The sequence below is a fragment of the Anomaloglossus baeobatrachus genome, chromosome 1 (genome assembly GCF_048569485.1).
Source record: "Anomaloglossus baeobatrachus isolate aAnoBae1 chromosome 1, aAnoBae1.hap1, whole genome shotgun sequence".
NCBI lineage: Eukaryota > Metazoa > Chordata > Amphibia > Anura > Aromobatidae > Anomaloglossus > Anomaloglossus baeobatrachus.
The window spans coordinates 98,538,689-98,561,504 of record NC_134353.1 but is presented as its reverse complement, the minus strand read 5'-3'; the positions used below and the strand labels follow the sequence as shown (position 1 = coordinate 98,561,504).

Below are 22,816 nucleotides of genomic sequence, written 5' to 3'. Positions count from 1 at the left end.
TTGTGGAGGGTGGCGGGAGCACTTTGAGGTTTTCCCAGACATTGAGTAAGGTTAGAACCTAAGCTGATGTGTGAGCTCTCACCACCAGGGGGCGCCGGTCCTATGAGGGGCAATGAGGCGGCTGCGCACTGTAGCCGGCATGTCTGGTGGGGGAGCCGACACTTCCGCCCTATGGGGACTACTTTACGTCTCCTCATACAATACTGCGCACATTTCTACTGAGAGCGGAGTTTTCTTGGGGAGGTGACGCCACTGCACAGTGCGGAGGCGTTCTGCTCTCACCATGTGGGCAGTGGGGGGCGCACTCCGCGTTCTGCCCACTCAGCAGCACTCTAATGCCCTCAGCCTGCGATTCCCCTGCCTCGTCCATGCCGCCGTGCTGATGACGTCACTGTCATGTGCCCGCTTCTGGGCGGGACGACTGCATCATGTGATCACACCGGCCAGGAAGAGTGCGAGAGGAGAGTGTGGTGCGCGCCGTGTACCACACAGTGCGGGAGGGGGAGAGTGTGCGCACAGAGTGCGGCAGAGTGCGGGAGAGTGTGCGCAGAGTGCGGGAGAGTGTGCGCAGAGTGCGGGAGAGTGTGCGCAGAGTGCGGGAGAGTGTGCGCAGAGTGCGGGAGAGAGTGTGTGCACGCCGTGTACCACAGAGTGCGGGAGAGTGTGCGGGAGAGTGTGTGCAGAGTGCGGGAGAGTGTGCGCAGAGTGCGGGAGAGTGTGCGCAGAGTGCGGGAGAGTGTGCGCAGAGTGCGGGAGAGTGTGCGCAGAGTGCGGGAGAGTGTGCGCAGAGTGCGGGAGAGTGTGCGCAGAGTGCGGGAGAGTGTGCGCAGAGTGCGGGAGAGTGTGCGCAGAGTGCGGGAGAGTGTGCGCAGAGTGCGGGAGAGTGTGCGCAGAGTGCGGGAGAGTGTGCGCAGAGTGCGGGAGAGAGTGTGCGCAGAGTGCGGGAGAGTGTGCGCAGAGTGTACCACAGAGTGCAGGAGTGCGCGCAAAGTAATGCGGCATGCAGGAGAGTGTGTGTGCTGCGTAATACGGAGAGTGCACAGCCTGATACAGAGTACAGGAGAGCGCACCACGTAATACAGAGTGCTGGATAGCATGCCATGTAATACAGAGTGCAGGAGAGCATGTGTGCAATGTAATACAGAGTGCAGGAGAGCGCGCCACATAATACAGAGTGCAGGAGAGCATGTGTGCAATGTAATACAGAGTGCAGGAGAGCATGTGTGCAATGTAATACAGAGTGCAGGAGAGCATGTGTGCAATGTAATACAGAGTGCAGGAGAGCATGTGTGCAATGTAATACAGAGTGCAGGAGAGCATGTGTGCAATGTAATACAGAGTGCAGGAGAGCGCGCCACATAATACAGAGGGCAGGAGAGCATGTGTGCAATGTAATACAGAGGGCAGGAGAGTGTGCCACATAATACAGAGTGCGTGTCACATAATGCAGAGTGCAGGAGAGCGTGCCACATAATATAGAGCGCAGGAGAGTGTGTGCAATGTAATACAGAGTGCAGGAGAGCGCGCCACATAATACAGAGCGTAGGAGAGCGCGCCACATAATACAGAGCGTAGGAGAGCGCGCCACATAATACAGAGCGTAGGAGAATGTGCCACATAATACAGAGTGCAGGAGAATGCGCCACATAATACAGAGGGCAGGAGAGTGAGCAACATAATACAGCGTGCTAGAGTGCGTGTTACATAATGCAGAGTGCAGGAGAGCGTGCCACATAATATAGCGCGCAGGAGAGTGTGTGCGATGTAGTACAGAGTGCAGGAGAGCACGCCACGTAATACAAAGTGCAGGAGAGCACGTAACAAAAGACAGCGCAGAAGAGTGTGTGCCACATAATACAGAGTGCTGGAGAGCATGTGTGCTGCGTAATACAGAGCGCACGAGAGTGCACCGCCTGATAAAGGGTGCAGGAGAGCGCGCCACGTAATATAGAGCGCAGGAGAGTGTACTGCGTAATACCCGGTGCTGGAGTACGTGTCACGTAATGCAGAGTGCAGGATACCGTGCCATGTAATACAGAGTGCAGGACGGTGTGCCACATAATACAGAGCGCAGAAGAGCATGCCACGTAATACTGAGCGCAGAAGAGCATGTGCGGCACGTTATGCAGAGTGCAGGAGAGCGCGCGGCGTCATAAAGTGCAGGAGCGCGCCACGTAATCTAGAGCGCAGGAAACTGCCACATAATGCAGAGTGCTGGAGTTTGTGTCATGTAATGCAGAGTGCAGGAGAGCATTCTACGTCATACATAGCACAGGAGAGCATGTGTGCCGCGTGAAACAGCGCAGGAGAGCGTGCCATGTAGTACAGAGTGCAGGAAGCACTCCACATAATATAGAGCGCAGGAGAGTATGCTGCGTAATACAGAATTCTGGAGTGCATGTCACGTAATGCAGAGTGCAGGAGAGCATGCAACGTCATACAGAGTGCAGGAGAGCATGTGTGCAGCGTAATACAGAGTGCAGGAGAGCATGTGTGCCGCGTAATACAGAGTGCAGGAGAGCATGTGTGCCGTGTAATACAGAGTGCAGGAGAGCATGTGTGCAGCGTAATACAGAGTGCAGGAGAGCATGTGTGCCGTGTAATACAGAGTCCAGGAGAGCATGTGTGCAGCGTAATACAGAGTGCAGGAGAGCATGTGTGCCGCGTAATACAGAGTGCAGGAGAGCATGTGTGCCACGTAATACAGAGTGCAGGAGAGCATGTGTGCCGCGTAATACAGAGTGCAGGAGAGCATGTGTGCCGCGTAATACAGAGTGCAGGAGAGCATGTGTGCCGCGTAATACAGAGTGCAGGAGAGCATGTGTGCCGCGTAGTACAGAGTGCAGGAGAGCATGTGTGCCGCGTAGTACAGAGTGCAGGAGAGATATTAGTTTGTGTAATAAAATATTATACAATTTTCCACATACAGAATAATGCTTATTTCTGCTCACAATTAGGCTATGTGCACACACTGCGTTTTTTTGATGCTGCGTTTTTGTGCGTTTTTTAGCGCTAAAAACGCACAGAAACGCAGCGTCTTTAAAAAACGCATGCATTTTTACCGCGTTTTGGTGCGTTTTTGCTCACTGCGTTTTTCTGCGTTTTTTTTATCAACATTGCCATTGCCATTAAAGATTGTTGAAAAAAAAGGTCTGATTTCCTTCTTCCATATGTTCTTCATTCTACACTAGTGTATGCAGGAGAGCAGACAGCTGCAGAACTACAAGGCTCAGCATGCTCCATCCAGGACTGTATGCTGGAGGTAGAGTCAGGGGGAGCAGACCTACAAGGCTCAGCATACTCCATCCACTAGTGTATGCAGGAGAGCAGACAGCAGCTGTCGAACTACAAGACTCAGCATCCTCCTTCCAGGACTGTATGCAGGATTTCTATGCCCCCCCCCCTCAAACAAAAAAAATGACGTGGGCTTCGCCATATTTTTGTATGCTAGCCGGGTACAGCAGGCAGGCATGGGCTGCCCCCAACCCCCAGCTGCCTATTTGTACCCGGCTGTGAACCAAAAATATAGGGAAGCCCTTTTTTTTTTTTAATTATTTCATGAATTTCATGAAATTATTAAAAAAAAAATGATGTGGGCTTCGCCTAATTTTTGTGTCCAGCCAGGTACAACTAGGCAGCTGGGGATTGGAATCCGCAATGCCGGGTGCCCAAGCTTTCTGGGCACCCCCGCTGCGAATTGCAATCCACAGCCACCCCAGAAAATGGCGCTTTCATAGAAGCGTCATCTTCTGGCCCTGAATCCAACTCTTCCAGCTGCTCTGATGCTGGGTGGCTCGCTGGGTAATAATGGGGTTAGGGCTAGCTGTGTATTATCAGCTATACTCCGAGATTCAGCTCCTAGAGACATTATAATCTGACAACTAACCAATCAGATAACAAGTATTGTTGCTGTCCGAGGCAAACATAGTTATTATGTATCTATTGGATTTGTCATCAATGTAAGATCTATAGGACTGAAACCCGTCAACCCTACAGCCATGCTGATTGGTTGGATCTTGAAGTCAATGATATTTGTTGCAGACTGGTGGCATCATGTTTGGAATGTGATTACAATGGCCTAGGAGATTATTGTAACCTGGAGGAGCACTGTATGTGATTTTCTGCAATGCCATATTATATAAAAATACAATACATCTACACGCAGCATTTGTATTGCAGTGAACATGTAGCCTCACCCTTATGGGAAAACCATTGCTTGCCTTTAATATGGAAATACAATGTAACGTGTTTGAAAGTCTTGTGTTTGGGTGGTTGTAACTTTTGTGCTAAGATGCATTTGATGTCATTAATATAGGGTGCTTTTAATACAAAACCTAATTGGTGCAGAATGAAGCTCGTACGAGTTTTAATCCTGCAGAGAATTTTTTTTACTTTCTAGAAAACTACCACTAGAATGTACAATTGAAACCAGAGGTTTACATACACAATCTAACAAAGACACACAGAGTGCCTTGCGAAAGTATTCGCTCCCTTGAATTTTTCAACCTTTTCCCACATTTCAGGCTTCAAACATAAAGATAAAAATCTTAATGTTATGGTGAAGAATCAACAACAAGTGGGACACAATTGGGAAGTTGAACAAAATGTATTGCTTATTTTATACCTTTTTTAAAAAATAATAAACTGAAAATTGGGGTGTGCAATATTATTCGTCCCTTTAAGTTAATACTTTGTAGCGCCACCTTTTGCTGCGATTACAGCTGCAAGTCGCTTGGGGTATGTGTCTATCAATTTTGCACATCGAGAGACTGAAATTCTTGCCCATTCTTCCTTTGTAAACAGCCCGAGCTGAGTGAGGTTGGATGGAGAGCGTTTGTGAACAGCAGTTTTCAGCTCTTTCCACAGATTCTCGATTGGATTCAGGTCTGGACTGTGACTTGCACATTATAACACCTGGATACATTTATTTGTGAACCATTCCATTGTAGACTTTGCTTTATGTTTGGGATCATTGTCTTGTTGGAAGACAAATCTCCGTCCCAGTCTCAGGTCTTTTGCAGACTCCAACAGGTTTTCTTCAAGAATGGTCCTGTGTTTGGCTCCATCCATCTTCCCATCAATTTTAACCATCTTCCCTGCCCCTGCTGAAGAAAAGCAGGCCCAAACCATGATGCTGCCACCACCATGTTTGACAGTGGGGATGATGGGTTCAGGGTGATGAGCTCTATTGCTTTTACGCCAAACATATCATTTGGCATTGTGCCCAAATAGTTCAGTTTTGGTTTCATCTGACCAGAGCACCTTCTTCCACATGTTTGGTGTGTCTCCGAGGTGGCTTGTGGCAAACTTTAAACAACACTTTTTATGGATATCTTTGAGAAATGGCTTTCTCCTTGCCACTCTACCATAAAGGCCAGATGTCCGCAGTTTACGACTGATTGTTGTCCTATGGACAGACTCTCCCACCTCAGCTGTAGATCTCTGCAGTTCATCCAGAGTGATCATGGGCCTCTTAGCTGCATCTCTGATCAGTCTTCTCCTTGTTTGAGATGAAAGTTTGGACGGACGGCCGCGTCTTGGTAGATTAGCAGTGGTATGATACTCCTTCCATTTCAATATGATCGCTTGCACAGTGCTCCTTGGAATGTTTAAAGTTTTGGAAATCTTTTTGCAACCAAATCCGGCTTTAAACTTCTCCACAACAGTATCACGGACCTGCCTGTTGTGTTCCTTACTCTTCATGATGCTATCTGCGCTTTAAACAGAACACTGAGACTATCACAGGACAGGTGCATTTATACGGAGACTTGATTACACACAGGGGCTTATATTTATCATCATCAGTCATTTAGGACAACCTTGGATCATTCACAGATCCTCAATGAACTTCTGAAGTGCGTAAGCTGCACTGAAACTAAAGGGGATGAATAATATTGCACGCCCCAATTTTCAGTTACCGTATTTTTCGGACAATAAGATGCACCAGACCATACGACGCACCCTGGTTTTAGCGGAGGAAAATAAGAAAATAAAATTTTAAGCAAAAAATGTGGTCATGACGCATTGTTATGGGGCGAGGATCTGCTGCTGACACTGTTATGGAGGTAATCTCCCCAAATTCTCTAACTCAGGTACCCCATTCTGGTAATGATCCTCCTGCCTTGTATATATATATGTCCCTCATCCTGGTATAGCCCACATCCTGCTATATACTGTCATCCTGCTATATACTGCCATCCTGGTATGTACCCCATCATATCATAAATCATAAAGCCCCGACCTCAGTTATTGAAAATTTATGGGCAAAGCTGAAGAGGCTGGTACAAGCAAGGCCCAAATTCCTACCAACTATTGTGAGAAGCTTGTAGGAGATCCAAAATATTTGACCCACGACATAAAGTTTAAAGTGAACCTGTCACCAGATTTGGCGACTATAAGCTGCGTTCACCACCACTGAGCCTTTATATCCAGCCTTCAAGAATACTGTATATAAGAGCCCAGGCCGCACTGTTTAATACTCACCTAGAGGGGCGGTCCAGTCTGATGGGTGTCACTGCTTTCTGGTCCGGTGCCTCCTCTCTGCTGCAATCTCCGTTCTCCTTCTATGAAATCCAGGCCGGCATTGCGGTTGTGCGCAGGTGCACTTTGATCAAAGTACTGTTATGCACAAGCACGGGGAAAGGTTAAAGACTGTCTGTGCATGCGCACTACAATATTTTGATATGCCCTTAGGACCTCAATGCCCCCCTGCTGTGTGGATGACGTGCGATGCGTCATGCACACGGGCCTCAGAAGAAGGAGGACGGTAGTGATGTGTCAATCGCGAACGATCCGACATAAAGATCCGACTCCCTGCTGTGACTGACAAGAGCCATATCCCCACTGAGAGTCACTAAAATCTCTAAACGGCTCTTTTCGCCACTGAAACCCCGCCCACTCAATCTAATAGGTCCCTTGCAAGTGGGTGGGGTTTAACCACGGATGGGAGGGGTTTCAGCGGCGTTACTTTAATCCTAAATATGTGTTCACCTGGAGTGAACACATGTTTAATAAGGAGCCAAGAACGATCCAAATGAGTCGGCTCTTTTTGGTGAGCGGAGTTATGGGAACCGGATCACCAAAAAGAGCCGGACTGCCCATCACTAGAGGACGGCGATCAAGGCAGAGAGGAGGCGCCAGGTCAGGAGCAGCGACGCCCATCGGACCCAACCGCCCCCTAGGTGAGTATTATAAGGCTATGTGCACACGCTGCGTTTTTTTGACACTGCGTTTTTGTGCGTTTTTGGCCGCTAAAAATGCACAAAAACGCACCCACGGCAAAAAAAGTGGCAAAAAACGCATGCGTTTTTGCCGCGATTTGGTGCGTTTTGCTGCGTTTTTGATCTTTGCGTTTTTCAGCGTTTTTCCAATGCATTGCATGGGGGAAAACGCAGGAAAGAATTGACATGTCCATTTTTTTTAAGCTCAAAAACGCAGCTTAAAAAAAAGTTGTGTGCGGACAGCAAAAATGAAAACTCATAGACTTTGCTGGGGAAGCAAAGTCATGCAGTTTTGAGGCCAAAAACGCACCCGAAAAACGCGCAAAAATGCCGCGAAAAACGCACTGTATGAACTTACCCTAAGGGTATGTGCGCACTAGGCGTTTTTTTCACGCTGCGTTTTTATGTGCGTTTTTGTCTCAAAAAACGCACCCGCGGCTAAAAAACGCGACAAAAACGCATGCGTTTTTACCGCGATTTGGTGCGTTTTTTGCTGCGTTTTTGCTCACTGCGTTTTTAATCAGTGCACAATGCCATTAAAGATTGTTGATGAAAAAAAAAAAAGGTCTGATGTCATTTCCTTCTTCAAAATGTTCATTGTATGCAGGAGAGCAGACAGCTGCAGAACTAGTGTATGCAGGAGAGCAGACAGCAGCTGCAGAACTACAAGGTTCAGCATCCTCCATCCAGGACTGTATGCAGGAGTTTTTTGCCCAAAAAGAAAAAAAAAATGACATGGGCTTCGCTATATTTTTGTATGCTAGCCAGGTACAGCAGGCAGGTACAGGCTGCCCCCAATCCCCACCTGCCTATTTGTACCCGGCTGGGAATCAAAAATATAGGGAAGCCCTTTTTTTTTTTTTATTTCATGAATTTCAAGAAATAATTAAAAAAAAAAATGACATAGGCTTCGCCCAATTTTTGAGTCCAGCCAGGTACAACTAGGCAGCTGGGGATTGGAATCCGCAGTGCAGAGTGCCCATGCTTTCTGGGCACCCCCACTGCGAATTGCAGTCCGCAGCCACCCCAGAAAATGGCGCTTTCATAGAAGCGCCATCTTCTGGTGCTGTATCCAACTCTTCCAGCTGCCCTGATGCCGGGTAACTGGCTCACTGGGTAATAATGGAGTTAGGGCTAGCTGTATATTATCAGCTGGCCCTAAGCCCGAAATTCATGGTGTCACGCCAATATTAGACATGGCCACCATGAATTTCTAGTAATGATAAAAAAAAAACACAACACACAGAAAAATATTTTTATTAGAAATAAAACACAACACAATTAGTGACTCCATCTTTATTGAAATAAAGAACCCCCCTCCGCAGTAATCCTGGGTCAGGGTCCCGCGCCGTCCAATCCGGATCCAATATCATCTGATCGGTTTGCTGGAAGGCAAAGCGATCAGATGATGTGTCAGGTTATGGGGTACTTCACACACAGCGAGATCGCTACTGAGATCGCTGCTGAGTCACGTTTTTTGTGACCTCATTAGCGATCTCGCTGTGTGTGACACTGAGCAGCGATCTGGCCCCTGCTGTGAGATCGCTGCTCGTTACACACAGCCCTGGTTCGTTTTTTTATTGTTGCTCTCCCGCTGATAAGCACACATCGCTGTGTGTGACAGCGAGAGAGCAACAATCCTGAATGTGCAGGGAGCAGGAGCCGGCGTCTGACAGCCTGCGGTAAGCTGTAACCAAGGTAAACATCGGGTAACCAAGGTGGTTACCCGATATTTACCTTCGTTACCAGCCTCCGCAGCTCTCACGCTGCCAGTGCCGGCTCCTGCTCCCTGCACACGCTAAGCTAAGCAGTGTGCGCTGGTAACTAAGGTAAACATCGGGTAACCATACCCGATGTTTACCTTAGTTACCAGTGTCCACAGCTTCCAGACGCCGGCTCCGTGCAAGCGCAGCGTCGCTTGCACGTCGCTGCTGGCTGGAGGCTGGTCACTGGTCGCTGGTGAGATCTGCCTGTTTGACAGCTCACCAGCGACCATGTAGCGATGCAGCAGCGATCCTGACCAGGTCAGATCACTGGTGGGATCGCTGCTGCGTCGCTAAAGTGTGACGGTACGGACGTGAATCACATCACAGATCAGCTGATTGTATAAAAGCCGATTGTATAATCAGCTGAAGCATCAGTGTAAAAAAAATATATAAATACTCACGTCTGTGCTGATTACCGGCAGCTCCTGCAGCGATCGGATGAGAGCCTGATCCTGTTCCATCGCTGCAGGAGCTGCCGGTAATCAGCTGATTAAGTCTCCTGACGGCAGGATCAGCTGATAGCCGGCCGGGCGCGAAAAAGCCGGCGACACCACGAGAATTATGATCAGCTGATGCGTCAGGTGACTGCATCAGGTGATCCACTGCCAGGTCCTGCAAGCTTCGTACGTGCCCCGGGGAGACTGCACACAGCCAGAGCGGCGGTACCGGGAGGAGATGGGAGCGGGCATGGCACCGGGACCCTGCAGACAGGTGAGTATATATGACATTTTTTTTTTCTACTGTTCACTTTGGTTTTCGCCGCTGCCTCCACCTCCCGCCCAGACATGGCGCCGCACGGAGCTGACATGGCACCGGGCGGGTTGTGGACGCAGCGGTGACGGTACCGGGAGGATTCACGCTTCTGTGTTTACCAACAGAAGGAATCCTCTTCCTGTACACGTCACTGTAGTACCCACCTCTTGCGTTTATAGCTGCGTTTTTAGTCATAGAAACGCAGCTATATGCGTTTTTCATTGCGTTGGTGAACATCTCATTGAACTCAATGGGTGAAAAACGCAGTGAAAAACGCAGAAATAATTAACATGCTGCGTTTTTGTGGTCACCACAAAAACGCAGCTTCAAAAAATCGCTGTGCACGGACAGCACTTCTGAAAACCCATAGACATTGCTGGGGAAGCAATGTCACTGCGTTTTCAGCACAAAAACGCGGTAAAAAACGCCGCTAAAAACGCAGCAAAAACGCCTAGTGCGCACAAGGCCTAAAAGTGTTTTTTACGCTCTACAGAGCAGCCTGGGCTCTTGTATACAGTATTCCAAAATGCTGCAAATAAGAGCTCACTGATGGTGACCGAAGCTCATAAGGGAAAATCCTGGTGACAGGATCCCTTTAAGGGAAATGGTACCATATTCTAATGAACTGTATGTAAACTTTTGACTTTGCAGTTGGCAAATATAAATAATTTTGGTTCCTAATTGATCTAAAACGGGAAAGGTTTATTCTGATTTCATGTCAGATAGGGAGAAAAACATGCAGATGTGTCTTTTTAGATAGTTTAATGCAGCACAAGTAGCAGTAAATACACTTAATTGCCATTCAAGGTTAAAGGGATAAGCAAATGACTATAATTTAACTTTTAATAAATATTCATAAAATTTTAATCTCCCTCAAGACCGAAAAGCTACTAAGATGGTAAATATTTCAGCATAACTGTCCTAAAGACAATCGATCTTCATCTTATACCATATCAATATTCATGACAATAACCCACCTACGACGCCACTATTGATGATATTGCAAAAAAACACAAAAAACCCACCACTGAAACAGTAAACAAAGAAATGACTATTTCCATCCTTAGGGAGTAGACAGTGGACCTCCCACCCTGAAAAGAAAGAAAAACATGATATACTCTAATAAAATGTTTCTCACAGTGTCAGTGGTCAGCCATATAATATATTGCGTAAATAAGTGGAGCGGTCTCTCCAAGTCCATATGAGCCAGGGTGCATAGATATCTCCACCAGGCCGGGGTCCTCAATTATCCGATAGTGAAACTGACCCTATCAAACCCTGGGGAAACTAAAATCTCTCCTAACACCCATAGACTTCCTTCCTTACAAGGACGCTCCACAGCTGGTTCTGCTAGACTGAACCCCTACAGTGAACCTTCATGTGACCCGACGCGTTTCGTCCAGATGAACTCTTCAGGGGACATAGTGTCTTCCAGGGAGTAAGGTCCTCTGTCACAGCTAAGGCTACTTTCACACTTGCGTTGAACGGTATCCGTTGCATTGCGTTGTGTAACGGATGCAACGGATGTGTTGCATATAGTGACACAACGGATGCAACGGATGCTGCAAAACAACGCAATTCGTTTTGATTTTTTTTTTTTTTTTTTCCCGGTTTTACCAGCGGCAGACTATAGTGAACGATCAGCTGATCGTTCCCTGCAGCCGGCCGCTGGGTGATCAGCTGATTGCTCCCAGTAGCCGGCCGCCGGGTGATCAGCTGATCGCTCCCGGCTGCCGGGTGATCAGCTGATCGCTCCCTGCAGCCGGCTGCCGGGTGATCAGCTGATCGCTCCCGGCCGCCGGGTGATCAGCTGATCGCTCCCGGCCGCCGGGTGATCAGCTGATCGCTCCCTGCAGCCGGCCGCCGGGTGATCAGCTGATCGCTCCCTGCAGCCGGCCGCCGGGTGATCAGCTGATCGCTGTCACTTGCCGGCGCCCGGGCATGCCGGCGGGCGGGCGCTCAGCTGAGCGCTGTGACTTGCCGGCGGCCGGGCATGCTGGTGGCCGGTCATTCAGCTGAGCGCTGTCGCTTGCCGGCAGCCGGGCGCTCAGCTGAACGTTCGGCCACCGCGAGCCAAAATAAAGTTTGATTTAAAAAAAAAAAAAAAAAAAAAAAAAAAAAAGAGCATGCGCAGTGAAATCCAGAGGATTCCGCTGCTCAAAATAACGTTACATGCTGCGTTGCTCCCGCTGGGCGGAAGCAACGGAGCGTCGCCCAGCGGAAGCAACGCAGCTCCTTTTGGTACAATCCGTCACCCATACAAGTCTATGGGAAACAGCGGAATCCGTTAACGGATTCCGCTGTTTCCCAAAAGGGCGGATTGTAACGGAAGGAAAATAACGCAAGTGTGAAAGTACCCTAACACAGAGCTACACCGCAGTGGGCCTTACTCCCTGGATGACACTATGTCACTGTGAGGACTATGGAGTGGGAATTATATGATACGGAGGACTATGGATGGTGGATTTTAATATATGTAGGACTATGAGGACTACATTATAATATATGGACAACTATGGGGAGTGCATTAGAATATATGAAGGACAATAGGGTGCATTATTCTATATGGAAAACTATGGGGAATGCATTATACTATATAGAGGACTATGTGGGGCACATTACTACATGGATGACTATGGGGTGCATTAGACAATATGAAAGACTATGTGGAGTCCATTATACTTTATGGAGGACTATGTGGGGCCCATTACTATATGGAGGACTATGGGGTGCATTAGAAGATATAAAGGACTATGTGGGGCCCATTATACTATATGGAGGACTATGTGGGGCTCATTACTATATGGATGACTATGGGGTGCATTAGACAATATGAAAGACTATGTGGAGTCCATTATACTTTATGGAGGACTATGTGGGGCCCATTACTATATGGAGGACTATGGGGTGCATTAGAAGATATAAAGGACTATGTGGGGCCCATTATACTATATGGAGGACTATGTGGGGCTCATTACTATATGGATGACTATGGGGTGCATTAGACAATATGAAAGACTATGTGGAGTCCATTATACTTTATGGAGGACTATGTGGGGCCCATTACTATATGGAGGACTATGGGGTGCATTAGAAGATATAAAGGACTATGTGGGGCCCATTATACTATATGGAGGACTATGTGGGGCTCATTACTATATGGATGACTATGGGGTGCATTAGACAATATGAAAGACTATGTGGAGTCCATTATACTTTATGGAGGACTATGTGGGGCCCATTACTATATGGAGGACTATGGGGTGCATTAGAAGATATAAAGGACTATGTGGGGCCCATTATACTATATGGAGGACTATGTGGGGCTCATTACTATATGGATGACTATGGGGTGCATTAGACAATATGAAAGACTATGTGGAGTCCATTATACTTTATGGAGGACTATGGGGTGCATTAGAAGATAAAAAGGACTATGTGGGACCCATTATACTTTATGGAGGACTTAGTTGGAGTTCATTATACTTTATGGAGAACTATGTGGGGCCAATTACTATATGGAGGACTATGGGAGGACATTATACTATATGGAGGACTATGTGGGGCTCATTATACTTTATGGAGGACTATGGGGGAGCATTAGACAACATGGAGAACTATGTGGGGTCCGTTACTATATGGAGGACTATGTGAGGCCTATTATACTATATGGAAGGCTTTGTGGGGGCATTATAATATTTGGAGAGCTATGAGAGAGCCTTTATACTCTATCTATAATTATTTGAAGGCAACCTATACAGTGTGAAGGTTTGTGTGGGGTTCGTCATACTGTGCTGAGGGCTGTTTGAGGGTCATTATACTATTTGGAGGGATAGTAAGGACCATTATACTGTATATAAGTCCATTATACTGCATGGAGGGCTGTGTGGGGGTCACAGTTGGGAATCTGTGTTGTGTCGGGGTCACCATTCATTGCTGGGGTAGTTGAAGGGGGTTACAGTAGGGTCATCATACTGCGCCTGTGGAAAGTACTGTGGAGGAATTCACTGAGGGGGATCATACAGTGTTTGTGGGGCACTTTTGTTGCCAGCATATTTCATGGCTGCAATGAAAGGGGAATCTATGGGCTTTAATAGCAGGAAAATTACTTTGTTAGGGCTGTGACGTGAAATATGCTCTTCTGTGACCCAGCCAAATATTTTTTTTTTTGGGGGGGGGCGGCATTTCAGCTTTGGGCCCCATGATTTCGATGTACGCCCCCCGATGGTGGGAACTTGATCCTGACGCCCGAGCAGCAGGCCGCGTAATGAGCAGTGGTGAGCACGCTCGCTCATCACTAGCTTTACCTTGTTCTCTTTCTGCCAGTTATCAGTGTTTTTCATTATTATGGAAAATAATCAGTTTCATTTCCAGAAAAACCCTCTGGACTCTTCTCCCTGTGCTTTCTGGGGTAAAAGTCCATACAAATGCAGTATAGTAATAAGCTGAGACAATAGATCAGGCCCACGTCCTGTGAGCACTGTGGAAAAATGACAGGATAAATAAGACATTACAATAAATCAATAATTTCATTTTTAATTTAAAAATATAAAACAAAAAATTTCCTGGCCCGTACGGGGATCGAACCCGCGACCTTGGCGTTATTAGCACCACGCTCTAACCAACTGAGCTAACCGGCCACACTGATTACTGAGAGATCACATGGTCTCAAGCCAGTATCTGAATGACGTACATAGACACGCCTCTTATGGGTGTGATCTTAGTAAAATGCTGAGCAATGATCTATACAACGTCTTTTGACAATCAGTTTTCTTTCTCTTACACAACTTGATTGGCTGAGGACTCGTTTGCCCTCTCCAGCTTGTGTTTGATTGGACAGGTTTGCAATTATGGGTGGGACATAATCGTGGCCGAGTCACGTTGCACGTCAAGGTGCTGAATTGCCATCTGTTTGTGGACTCCGGTTACCGGCTATGAACGGAGACAGCTTCAGCGCAGGAGAGCAGATCGTGTCTCCGGCCTATATCCGGCAGGGCAGGGAGGCGCGGCGCAGCCATGAGCAGCGCATAAAAGTGCTGCTGGAGAAGGTAAGACGCTGTCTGCGGGCCTGGACGGAGCAAGTCATGTGACAGCCAGCCGCAAAGCATCATGGGATTTGTAGTTCTGGTTGAAAAAAAATAAACAGTGTTTGTGCTGCATGATACAGGTGTAAAATCTCTGCAGTTAGACACAAAAAGGTCACCTTTGTTCAATAGGTAGATTCTGAGGCAAGGAGTTAATATTTTCTTGTAGTATATACATTGTAAATTATGTTAGCTGGGTGCAGGCTGCGTGCTGCTGCTGGGTGCAGGCTGCGTGCTGCTGCTGGGTGCAGGCTGCGTGCTGCTGCTGGGTGCAGGCTGCGTGCTGCTGCTGGGTGCGTGCTGCTGGGTGCGTGCTGCTGGGTGCGTGCTGCTGGGTGCAGGCTGCGTGCTGCTGGGTGCAGGCTGCTGGGTGCAGGCTGCGTGCTGCTGCTGCTGCTGGGTGCAGGCTGCGTGCTGCTGCTGCTGCTGGGTGCAGGCTGCGTGCTGCTGCTGCTGCTGGGTGCAGGCTGCGTGCTGCTGCTGGGTGCAGGCTGCGTGCTGCTGCTGGGTGCAGGCTGCGTGCTGCTGCTGGGTGCAGGCTGCGTGCTGCTGCTGGGTGCAGGGTGCAGGCTGCGTGCTGCTGCTGGGTGCAGGCTGCGTGCTGCTGCTGCTGCTGGGTGCAGGCTGCGTGCTGCTGCTGGGTGCAGGCTGCGTGCTGCTGCTGCTGGGTGCAGGCTGCGTGCTGCTGCTGCTGGGTGCAGGCTGCGTGCTGCTGCTGCTGGGTGCAGGCTGCGTGCTGCTGCTGCTGGGTGCAGGCTGCGTGCTGCTGCTGCTGGGTGCAGGCTGCGTGCTGCTGCTGCTGGGTGCAGGCTGCGTGCTGCTGCTGCTGGGTGCAGGCTGCGTGCTGCTGCTGCTGGGTGCAGGCTGCGTGCTGCTGCTGCTGGGTGCAGGCTGCGTGCTGCTGCTGCTGGGTGCAGGCTGCGTGCTGCTGCTGCTGCGTGCTGCTGCTGCTGGGTGCAGGCTGCGTGCTGCTGCTGCTGGGTGCAGGCTGCGTGCTGCTGCTGCTGGGTGCAGGCTGCGTGCTGCTGCTGCTGCTGGGTGCAGGCTGCGTGCTGCTGCTGCTGCTGGGTGCAGGCTGCGTGCTGCTGCTGCTGCTGGGTGCAGGCTGCGTGCTGCTGCTGCTGGGTGCAGGCTGCGTGCTGCTGCTGGGTGCAGGGTGCAGGCTGCGTGCTGCTGCAGGGTGCAGGCTGCGTGCTGCTGCTGCTGCTGGGTGCAGGCTGCTGCTGCGAGCTGCTGCGTGCTGCTGCTGCTGGGTGCGTGCTGCTGGGTGCAGGCTGTGTGGTTTGCTGCTGCTGCTTCTGCATGCAGGCTGTGGGGTTTGCTGCTGCTTTGCACGCAGGCTGTGGGGGCTGCTGCTGCCGCCGAGGTTGCAGGCTGTGCGCTGTCACCATGCAGAACTGTGCTGCAGACTCTCACACAGGGTGTCCTTTTTTTATTTTTTTTTTATTTATTTATTTATTTTTTTGGGTGTGTGGGGGGGGGGGGTTGCGCTTTCTTCTACTGACCAAAACCTGATCTTGTGGCAGAAGTCTCATTGGGGGTCTCCTGGTTTTATGCATTTTTTAAAATGATTTTTGGCCAAGCTTTTATGGTTTTTTTACAGCCATTTTTTGCACTTCTGTGATATCCAGACCTGTGGGTGTTCAAAAGTACCTGAGTGCTGGGCCCTGGCACACCTGGATCTGGCACTCGGGTAATAGTAAAAATAAAGATATATATATATATATATATATTCTCTATCTATCTATCTATTAAAAAAAAAAAAAAAGTAAAGCAAGAGCGCCATACTTTAAAAGTCTCCGGCGTTGCTGAACCTGCTCGGTAGATCCTTGAGTGTACGGGCTCCTTCCAGGTATGATGTCATTTCAACACGCCCCTCTCACATGATTATAATGGAAGGGAGAAGACATCGCCAAACTCACTAACCAAGTCAGTCACGCCCACTAACCTGGAAGAAGCCCGTACATTCTAGGCTCAACCGTACCTGCTCCTACGGGCCCTCCTACTTCCGGGGCCGCTCATTAGCCTCATGCATATTCACTGCTTTCCCCACCCACTGGCATCTGTGATTGGTTACAGTCGGACGCGCCCCTGGCCTGTGTGACAGCGTCTGACTGCAACCAATCACAGACCCAGTCTGCGGGTCTATTGTACAGTATAAAATAAATAAATAAAACAATTGACGTATGGTCCTCCCATGTTATGATACCCAGCACAGGTAAAGCCATGGCTACAAACTTCAGCACCCAGCTGTGTGCTTATCTTAGCTGTGTATGAACATAAGAGGAACCCCATGTTGTTTCTTTATTATTTAAATAAATAATTAAAAAAAGAAAATAGTGTGCGGTCCACTCAATTTTGATACCCAGCCAAGATAAAGCCCAAAAGCTGGGAGCTGGTATTCTCAGACTGGGGAGACCCAGCCAAAAAATAGCAGTCTGCAGCCACCCAGGATTTTCGCATCCATTAGATGCGATAATTCCAGCACTTTACCTGGCTCTACCCGATTGCCCTGATGTGGTGGCAATCTGGGTAATATCAGGGGTTAATGTCAGCTCACAGGTACGTCTCAGCCCTAGATTGGTAATGGCAAGCATCTATGAGACACTAATGTGCAATAAGTGAAAAGAAATAAACACAAACAAATTCTTTATTTGAAATAAACTACAAAAAAAACCCCTCTTTCACCACTCTATTAACCCCATAAACACCCCTACAGGTACGCCGTAATCCACACGAGGTCCCACAACGATTCAGCTCTGCTACATCTGAATCTCACATCAAGTGCCATAGAACATAACTGCCCGCTGTGAGCTCCAGGGAGAGAATGAATAAGCCGCGTGTTCAGCGGTGACATGACTCAGGCTATTTGCGGTCACAGGTATCTCCAGGGCAATCGAAAAGAGTCGGGTAAAATGCTGGGATTGTCGCATCTAATAAATGCGACAATCCTTTACTGCTGCAGGCTGCTATTTTTAGGCTGGGTCTCCCCAGCTTGAGAATACCAGCCCCCAGCTGTCGGGCTTTATCTTGGCTGGCTATCAAAATTAGGGGGACCACACAGTTTTGTTTTTTTTTTTTTTAAATTATTTAAATAATAAACTGTACGGGGTCCCTTTTTTATTTTGGTACACAGCAAAGATAAGCACACAGCTGGGGCTGTAGACGTAAGCTTTATCTGTGCTGAGTATCATAATATGGGGGACCCTTGTTGTGTTTTTTTTTTTTTTCTTTCACTATACAATAGACCCACAGACGCCGGTGGGCAAGGAAAGCAGTGAATATACAATGAAGGTAATGAGCGGTCCGGGAAGTGAAGGAGGAGCCGCGGGAGCATACAGCCGCGCCGGTGATTTGGTGAGTTATAGCGCGCCTGCTCCAATTCCCCTATCCTTCCCACCACCATTTTTTAAGTGCCGGCTTCTGGTCCCCATAGGCCAGCGTCTGGCCAGATACCCTGGATCAATTCCGGCCGGAACCGGGTTTTTTATTAACCAGGTTAGACCCTCCGATCCAGGGTGTCTGCGAGTCCACCCGTCACTAGGGTGAAAAAACGCTGAAAAGAATGGACATGTTCATTCTTTTAATAACGCAGCAAAAACCAGAGCGGTTCACAAAACTGTCGGGAAAATACCGCAGGTGATTTGTGTGTGCGTGCATGAGATTTCTGAAATCTCATAGTCTTTGCTGGGACAGTGAAGACAGCGTTTTATCAACATGGAGTTGCATGGCAAGGCAAAAACCATGCTAAAAAATGCCCTGTGTGAACATAGCCTAAAGGCCAGTTTACACGCAGCGATATCACTAGTGTGCGTACCCGCCCCTGTCGGTTGTGCGTCACGGGCAAATCGCTGCCCGTGGTGCACAACATCGCTCGGACCCGTCACACTACTTACATGTCCTGCGACGTCGCTGTGACCAGCAAACCGCCTCCTTTCTAAGGGGGCGGTTCGTTCGGCGTCACAGCGACGTCACTAAGCGGCCGCCCAATAGAAGCGGAGGGTCTGAGATGAGTGGGACGAACATTCCGCCCACCTCCTTCTTTCCTCATTACCGGCGGCCGCAGGAACGACGCACAACCAGCAACAGCAACGATATTTGGGAACTGGACTGCGTGTCAACGATCAACGATAAGGTGAGTATTTTTGATAGTTAGCGGTCGCTCGTACGTGTCACACGCAACAACGTCGCTAACGAGGCCGGATGTGCATCACGAATTCCGTGACCCCCCAACAACATCGCGTTAGCGACGTTGTTGCGTGTAAAGCGGCCTTTATTGAAACAATTAGTTGCTAGTGGTCGTAGCAAGGCTACTTAAGCTGCTGCAATGCCCTGCACATGAAGTAAGTGACATAGTGAACCAGGAGAACTGTACTACATTTATAATTGAAGGTATTTGCTGCTATTATTATTATTATTATTATTATTATTATTATTATTATTTTTATTCCTACTTCTTATTGGGATCGGATCTTGGAGATGACAATAACCATTAAAGTGTTGGATTTTCCACATAGTGCCCATGTCCATATCTCATGGAGACTGTTATGGCAAATACTCAGAATTATGTCTCCAGCCTTGTGTCTATAACAAGCTGTTTCTGTTTTTTAGGGGAAATGCCCCCAGGATGCTTGGGACGAGAGCACCATTGAGCTGTTTCTTCATGAGCTGGCTGTGATGGACAGTAATAATTTCCTTGGAAATTGTGGTGTGGGGGAACGTGAGGGCAGAGTGGCGTGTGGATTGGTTTCTCGCCGGCATTATCGGTATTCCTTTTTTTGTAATAAGATGATGTTAAGATGAGAGGTCATCGTCATTGTACTTATCACTGGTGGAGGGCAGGCCGGGGACGCGTTCATTTCAGTATAGAAGACCTGTCACAACCGATCTGCTTCCTAGTGGTGACTGGTACGAAGACGTACCCATGGGTTCTGTGGCATTCCCCCATTCACCACCCCAATCTGGCCGGTGACTGGCCCCTCGGGCACCGATTATCTATTCTGCTGATTCCATGTTTCCTCTTTAAGAAGAGGATGTGAAGACCCCTATAGATTTGCCTGTTAGTCCCCAAATATGTTAGCACGCCATATTCAGGAGCCACTATGGAGTGTTCCTGTAGAGGTGATTGATGTCTCTGACTGTCTGCAGAAGTGTCCAAGGGCCAACTGATTACCAGTGTTTCTATCAATATGGCTCCTACTGAGAATGGGACTACTGGTCCCCAAAGAGTAAATGAACATCAAGTCCTCCCCCACCAGCAGGCTGCGATCAAAGCCTCTCAAAATCATGTGTTTGTGGTCCCCAAAAGGAGTCTGTAGAGAGCTCCCTAAGTACCATAATCCAAATCCTTTTTTTTTTTTTTTTTTTTTTTTTTTTTGCAACGGGCCTGTGTAAAAATGTATTTTATATATATATATATATATATATATATATATATATATATATATATATATATATATATATATATATATATATATATATATATATATATATATATATATATATATATATATATATATATATATATATATATATATATATATATATATATATATATATATATATATATATATGTGTGTGTTTGTGTCTTTTATTTTTCAAAGCACCATTCCAGCATGTGTGTGTGTGTGTGTGTGTGTTTTTGTTTGTTTGTGTTTTTGGTTTTTTTTTCCTACTTTTCGGGAGGGGGTGGTGGAAGCGCTAAACAAAAGCGCAGGAAAAAGTGCGCGAAGAACTTATATGCTGCCGATTATTACACACTTTTTGTATTTGGGAGGTTTTCTGACATCAGCATTTATAGCAAAACCAGGAATTAGAAAATCAGAGGAAACGTATAAAAGACAGGCAACATTTCTGCATTTCCCTTTTTTTTTTTTTCTCCCTTCGGCGCTGCTCAAGTCCATCGGCACCATCTTGTGCCAGTAACAATCTGACTGGCAGGAGTCAGAAGTTACGTCACAAGGTCTCAAAGCAACTCTATGAGAGCCAAAACGAGGCTCTCATAGACTTGCATTAATATTTTTATTTTTTATTTTTATTATTTTTTTTTTTTTATCTCCATGAAACACTGGAGCTACTCACAGGTCACAAGTCCTGGAAACTGGCAGGAGCGATGGTGTGAAAAGATGAAGCCGGCGAGTATAAGACATTAAAGCAGCACTCCAGTGCTGAAATAAAACTAAACACTGGAGTGGTTCTTTAAAGTACACATTTATCGAGCTTAATAGGCAAGTCTTGTCTGCAAATCATGCAGATGCATGCTGTGGGGTTTTGTTTGTTTTAACAAAAAAAAAAATCAGATTTTAATATTCCAGTTTATCTTTTAACCCAGGAGACCATGTTTTGTCCTAAATACGGCAATACTACGGGATATAGAAAAAGCGAACAATCACAGGTCTAAATTCTGAGGAGACTAAAAACTTTTCAAAAGCGTGTAAGGCTATATGCACACACAGTAGTTTTAACTGTCACAGAATGCCTGAAAATGTAGGAAAAAAAAGCTTGTAATGTAGGTGCATTTTTGCCGTGATTTTCTTAATGTGTTTTTTAGAGGAGAAACAAAATATGATAGCTGGAATAGATAGAAAGGATAACAAGAAATAACAGAATAGCTCGATAGAGGGATAACTAGTTTGGCCAATTTTTTAAAACCAGCCAAGATACCGTAGACAACTGGGGGCTGATATCATTAGGGTGGGAAGGGCCATTGTTAATTGGCCCTATCTAGCCTAACATTAGCAGCCCACAGCCGCCCCAGAAGTGGCGCATCCATAGGATGCGCCAATTCTGGTTCTGGACCCAGCTCTTCCCTTTGCCCTGGTGCAGTGGCAATCTGGGTAATAAGGAATTAATGGTAGCCCACAGGTGCTACTAAATCCTAGATTAGTGATGGCAGTCATCTGAGACCCCACCCCATTAATCTGTACGTGAAAGTAAATAAACACAAACCCCCCCCCCCCAAAAAAATCCTGTTTTTGGAATAAAATACCAAAAGTACACTCTTTCACTACTCTTTTAACCCCCCTTCCCACCCCCAAACACCCCTGCAGGTCCAAAGTAATCCACACAAGGTTCCACGACGGTTCAGCTCTTCTACATCCCTGTCCTGTCACAGCGAGTGTCATAGAGCATGGCTGCCCGCTGTGAGTGCAGACAGAGCCACGCTATCATAATGAACTCGTGTGAACCCCTGATGTCACAGCTGCGGGCCACGCAGTACGGCATGTGTCGTGGCAGTGACATCACGGATTCACCCATGTTCATTCTGAGTGAGATGCCCACAGTCACTTCAGGTTAGCCGTGGCCACAGCCGGAGTCCTTCACCCGTGACAGCAAATCACCCGAGTGACTGAAGTGAGCTGCGTGATCAGTGGTGACGTCACTAGGGTGATTTGCGGTCACAGCTGAAGTCTTCCACCTGTGACCACAAATCAGGCCGCAACTGAAGTGAGCCGCAGGTGGTGGACTCACCTGAGTGATGTCACCGCTGATTGTGCGGCTCATTTCAGTTGCGGAGTAGAGCTCACAGCGGGCAGTCTTGTTCTATGGCGCTCACTGTGAGCGTTAGATGTAGCAGTGCTGGAAGCGTCGTGGGACCTCATGTGGATTACGTAGGACCTGGAGGGGTGTATGGGGGGGTTAATAAAGTGGTGAAATACGGTGCTTTTTTTTTTTTTGTCTTTAATTTCAAATGATATTTTGGGTATTTGTATTTTATTTACTTTCAATTACAGATTAGGGGGGTGTCTCATAGATGCCTGCCATTACTAATCTATGACTTGGTGGCAGCTAAGGGCTGCCATTAACTTATTACCCTGACTGCCACTGCACCAGGGCAATCGGGAAGAGCTGGGTACAGTGCCGGGACTGTCTCCTCTAATGGATGCGGCAATTTCCAGCAGCTGCTGGCTGATATTTTTAGGCTGGGGAGAGCCTAATAACCATAGGCTTTCCCCAGTCTGAGAATACCAGCCTCCAGCTGTAGGCCTTTATT

At 47.7% G+C, this 22,816-nt stretch overlaps 2 protein-coding genes and 1 non-coding gene across 6 annotated transcripts in view; 1 reads left to right on the top strand and 2 right to left on the bottom strand.

Annotated features, from left to right (window-relative positions):
* The window catches only part of ZCCHC4 (zinc finger CCHC-type containing 4), a 99,993-nt gene extending 99,601 nt beyond the window's left edge, over nucleotides 1-392 (bottom strand). For both annotated transcript variants that reach the window (XM_075333711.1, XM_075333714.1), the window contains exon 1: nucleotides 283-392. In XM_075333711.1, the coding sequence (XP_075189826.1) occupies nucleotides 283-370 (88 nt within the window). In that variant the 5' untranslated portion in view covers nucleotides 371-392. The remainder of the gene's footprint in view (nucleotides 1-282) is intronic.
* Nucleotides 393-14,305: 13,913 nt separating this feature from the next.
* Nucleotides 14,306-14,379, bottom strand: TRNAI-AAU (transfer RNA isoleucine (anticodon AAU)). Its single transcript has one exon. It is a non-coding gene; the product is annotated as a tRNA-Ile (tRNA).
* A 149-nt stretch (nucleotides 14,380-14,528) lies between these two features.
* Nucleotides 14,529-22,816, top strand: part of SEPSECS (Sep (O-phosphoserine) tRNA:Sec (selenocysteine) tRNA synthase) — a 70,073-nt gene continuing 61,785 nt past the window's right edge. The window contains exons 1-2 of one of the 3 annotated variants that reach the window (XM_075333698.1): nucleotides 14,529-14,787; nucleotides 19,435-19,589. In XM_075333698.1, coding sequence (XP_075189813.1) covers nucleotides 14,674-14,787; nucleotides 19,435-19,589 — 269 coding nt within the window. In that variant the 5' untranslated portion in view covers nucleotides 14,529-14,673. Of the gene's footprint in view, nucleotides 14,788-16,371; nucleotides 16,517-18,122; nucleotides 18,959-19,434; nucleotides 19,590-22,816 lie in introns of those variants that run through there. The other 2 variants (XM_075333704.1, XM_075333693.1) reach the window with 2 other exon arrangements.